The following is a 4,379-nucleotide window of genomic DNA, read 5'->3' as shown; positions in this document are numbered from 1 at the left end:
CGTATTTAATTTCAGATCCCATTCATCCAGCAGGAGTTCAAGCTCGGAATGCAAGTAAAAGCCTACCGCAAACATTTTCCAAACAGCGGACACAGAACGATCGAGCTTCAAAAAAATGCAAACGCAGCAGCGAGTCACGTTGCTCCGAATTTTTACGCTGACGTTTCACTCAGTCCGACACTCGACTCCGACAGCGCGCGCGTGTGGCGAACTGTCAAACGGGTTGCACAAACACACACCGTATGCGGTTCAATTCAGGTTAGTCGACGGCCGGAACGGGCGGTGATTTTTGCAGTGCGGAACTGGATAGGAAAAGGGCTGACGAAATCAGGTTGCCCGATTGAGGTAGCTGACGCGTTCGCTTCGCGTTCATATTGAGGCAAAGGTTCTTGACTGGGAACGGTTCCGACTGCTGCAGCCGCTGGTGTGCCACGCAGTCGCGCAAGATGGACAATATTAGCAGCGACGAGCTGACGCGGCTCCCGGAGACGATAAACTTTTCGGCCGAAGAGGAAAAGGTCCTCGCCTATTGGCAGAGTGAGAAAGTGTTTGAGAACTGCCTGCGCCAATCGAAGGGCAAACCGAGGTAAGTCGCTGAGACGGTGGCCCGCGCCGGGAGTGTGATATAATACGGCGGCAACACTGTAATCGATGCTATCTGTACCAATTAACAGGTACACGTTTTACGATGGGCCACCATTTGCAACCGGGTTGCCCCATTACGGACACATCTTGGCCGGCACGGTGAAGGACATTGTGACGCGGTACGCACACCAGCAAGGTTACCACGTGGAGCGGCGCTTCGGCTGGGACTGTCACGGGCTGCCGGTGGAGTACGAGATTGACAAGACGCTCAACATCCGCGGCCCGGAAGACGTGGCCCGGATGGGCATCAAGGCGTACAACAATGAGTGCCGCAAGATTGTGATGAGGTACGCGAACGAGTGGGAACAGATTGTGGGTCGGATGGGTCGCTGGATCGACTTCAAGAACGACTACAAGACCCTGTACCCGTGGTACATGGAGTCGATTTGGTGGGTGTTTAAGCAGCTGTACGCCAAAGGGCTGGTGTACCAGGGCGTGAAGGTGATGCCGTACTCGACCGCCTGCACCACGGCACTGTCCAACTTCGAGTCGGGCCAAAACTACAAGGAGGTGACGGACCCGGCCGTATTCGTTTCGTTCCCGCTCGTCGGTGATAAGGACGGGGCGGCACTCGTCGGGTGGACGACCACACCGTGGACCCTGCCCTCGAACCTGGCCTGCTGCGTCCACCCGGAGCTGGTGTACGTGCGGGTGAAGGAATTGCGCACCGGAAAGTTTTACATCGTGATGGAGTGCCGGCTGGAGGCGCTGTTTAAGGGGCCAGAAAATTACGAAATCGTCGATCGGTTCCCGGGCGCACAGTTGGCCGGGTTGCGGTACGAGCCACTGTTCGATTACTTCCGCAAGTATGACGACGTGGCGTTCCGTGTGCTGACCGATACGTACGTAACGGAGGAGTCCGGTACGGGTGTGGTCCACCAGGCACCGTACTTCGGCGAGGACGATTACCGCGTGTGTCTGGCAAACGGGGTGATCCGGCGCGACCAGGAGATCGTCTGCCCGGTCGATGCGAGCGGCAAGTTTGTCGATCCGGTGACCGATTTCTGTGGGCAGTACGTGAAGGATGCGGATAAGCACATCGTGAAGCTGCTGAAGGAGCGCGGCCGGTTGGTGCTAGCGTCGCAGGTTAAGCATAACTATCCGTTCTGCTGGCGATCGGATACACCGCTCATTTACAAGGCCGTTCCGTCGTGGTTTGTGCGCGTGGAGCACATGAACAAGCAGCTGCTAAGCTGCAGCTCGCAGACTTATTGGGTGCCGAGCTACGTGAAGGAGAAACGATTCGGCAACTGGTTGCGCGAAGCACGCGATTGGGCCATCAGCCGTAACCGGTACTGGGGAACACCGATTCCGCTGTGGATATCGCCCGATGGAAAGGAGATCGTGTGCATTGGCAGCATCGACGAGCTGGAGCGCTACTCGGGCGTCCGGGTGACGGATCTCCACCGCGAGAGCATCGATCACATCGAGATTCCGTCGGCGGTGGCCGGCAACCCGCCGCTACGGCGCATCGCCGAAGTGTTTGACTGCTGGTTCGAGTCGGGCTCGATGCCGTTCGCCCAGAGTCACTATCCGTTCGAGAATCCGACCGAGTTTATGAACAACTTTCCGGCGGACTTCATTGCCGAAGGGATCGATCAGACGCGCGGCTGGTTCTACACGCTGCTCGTCATCTCGACGGCGCTCTTCAACAAAGCCCCGTTCAAGAACCTGAACGTAACGGGGCTGGTGCTGGCGGCCGACGGACAAAAGATGTCGAAACGCAAAAAGAACTATCCCGACCCGATGGAGGTGGTCAACAAGTACGGAGCCGATGCGCTGCGTCTCTATCTCATCAACTCGCCGGTGGTGCGGGCCGAGAATCTCCGCTTCAAGGAGGAGGGTGTCCGGGACATCATTAAGGACGTGTTTCTGCCATGGTTCAACGCGTTCCGGTTCCTCTTCCAGAACGTCGACCGCTTCACGAAAGAGGAGGGTGTCGTCTACCGATACGATCCGGTACGGCACGCTGAGAAACGATCGACGAACGTGATGGATGTTTGGATCATCTCGTTCAAGGAATCGTTGCTCAAATTCGTCACGGAGGAAATGAAGGCGTACCGGCTGTACACGGTCGTGCCACGGTTGACGCGCTTCATCGACCAGCTGACGAACTGGTACGTCCGGATGAACCGGAAGCGCATCAAGGGAGAGTACGGTGTGGAGGATTGCTACCACGCGCTCGACACGCTTTACGATGTGCTGCTGGCGATGGTCAAGATGATGGCCCCCTTCACGCCCTACCTGACGGAATTCATGTTCCAACGGTTACGGCTACTGTCGAAGGAACCGCTGGACGGTTCCGTCCACTACCAGATGATGCCTGCGTCGAAGGGGCGCTATATTAACGTGAAGATCGAGCGAGCCGTAGCACGGATGCAGGCCGTCGTCGAGCTCGGGCGGGTGATGCGTGATCGGCGCACGATGCCGATCAAGTATCCGCTCACCGAAGTGATCGTGGTGCACCAAAGCCAGGAGTATCTTGACGACGTGCGTTCGCTTGAAGCATTCATTTTGGATGAGCTGAATGTGCGACGTATGACGCTCAGCTCCGAACGCCAGCGTTACGGAGTGAAGATGCGTGCCGAAGCCGACCATAAGACGCTCGGCGTGCGCCTGAAGAACGACTTCAAGCAGGTGCTGCTGGCCATCAAGCAGCTGACGGACGAAGAGATCACGCGCCAAATGGCTGCGGGGTACTTTACAATCGCCGGCCATAGGGTGGAGCTGGAGGAGATCCGGTTGATCTATCAATTCAGCGGCGGCAACGAGGCGTTCGAGGCGCACAGTGATAACGATGTGCTCGTCCTGCTCGATATGACCCCGAACGAGGAGCTGATGCGCGAAGGAACGGCACGCGAGATCATCAATCGTATCCAGAAGCTGAAGAAAAAGGCCAAACTCATCCCGACCGACCCGGTACTTATCTACTACACCGTGACCGCAGGGGGTGACGGTGAGGTGCGCCGTGTAGCCGAAAGCCATCAGAGTTTCATCGTCAGCACCGTCAAGTCCCCGTTCGCTCCGTACGTACCGGAAGCGGCCAACAAACCGGTGCTCATTGAGGAAGCGCAAGAGCTGAAGGGCACCACGCTGACAATCACCATCTGCTCACCGGAAGATCGTGAACTGCCGGCCTCCCGGTGGGTGAACCTGCTGCTCGACGAAGCCATCGTTCCCCGCTACCAAACCGGGCCGGCTTCCCGTAAAGCTTCGTTGCTGCTCACCGGAAACCGAACCGGGGTGGCACTGACTTTCGACCAACTCCGGTGCGAAGTGGAAAGCCTGTTCGGGCTGAAGGATGTCCGATTCAATGTCCTGTCCGGGGCCGACGGTCGGCGGCTTGAGGAGAAGAGCTTCACGAAGCAAGTGGCCGCCCTGCACCAACAAACGCTGTACGTTACGCAGGGCGAAACGCTGCCAGCGGCGGCCAACTGGGCACCGGTGAAGGTACCGTACGTCGCGTTTCGCAACGTCCAGTCCGCCGGCGGACGTAAGGCGACCGTGTTCGAAGAGAATCCGCTTGGCGTGAAGTGCCCGGTGGCAACGGAAAGTTGAATTTGGTGAACTCGAACTCGAAAAGTGCGAACTCGGCTATGCAGGACCAGTCTCCGGTTTCGGGGAATTAGTGATGTTGAAGTGTGAAATATGCGTTTTTTCTACCTTTCTTTACCCTTTGAGTTGTTATGCTTTAAGCGAAGAACTAAAAAATGAATATGAATCCAATAAAGGTA

The 4,379-nt window shown here is 57.1% G+C and overlaps 1 protein-coding gene across 1 annotated transcript; it reads left to right on the top strand.

Moving 5' to 3' along the window:
* The first annotated feature begins 446 nt into the window (after positions 1-446).
* LOC128269703 (isoleucine--tRNA ligase, cytoplasmic) lies at positions 447-4,379 on the top strand. Its single transcript, XM_053007091.1, has 2 exons — positions 447-586; positions 675-4,379. The coding sequence occupies exons 1-2, from the start codon at positions 447-449 to the stop codon at positions 4,201-4,203; spliced, it is 3,669 nt and encodes a 1,222-aa protein (XP_052863051.1). The 3' UTR covers positions 4,204-4,379.

This window comes from Anopheles cruzii, chromosome 3 (assembly GCF_943734635.1).
Source record: "Anopheles cruzii chromosome 3, idAnoCruzAS_RS32_06, whole genome shotgun sequence".
Taxonomy (NCBI): Eukaryota; Metazoa; Arthropoda; class Insecta; order Diptera; family Culicidae; genus Anopheles; species Anopheles cruzii.
The sequence above is the reverse complement of the archived record's forward strand: the minus strand, read 5'-3'. Positions and strand labels throughout refer to the sequence as shown.

Bases quoted from the DNA above. Each gene is read 5' to 3' on its own strand.
- LOC128269703 (XM_053007091.1), top strand. From the start codon at position 447: ATGGACAATATTAGCAGCGACGAGCTGACGCGGCTCCCGGAGACGATA. The intron at 587-674 runs GTAAGTCGCTGA...ACCAATTAACAG, and splicing joins CAATCGAAGGGCAAACCGAG to GTACACGTTTTACGATGGGC.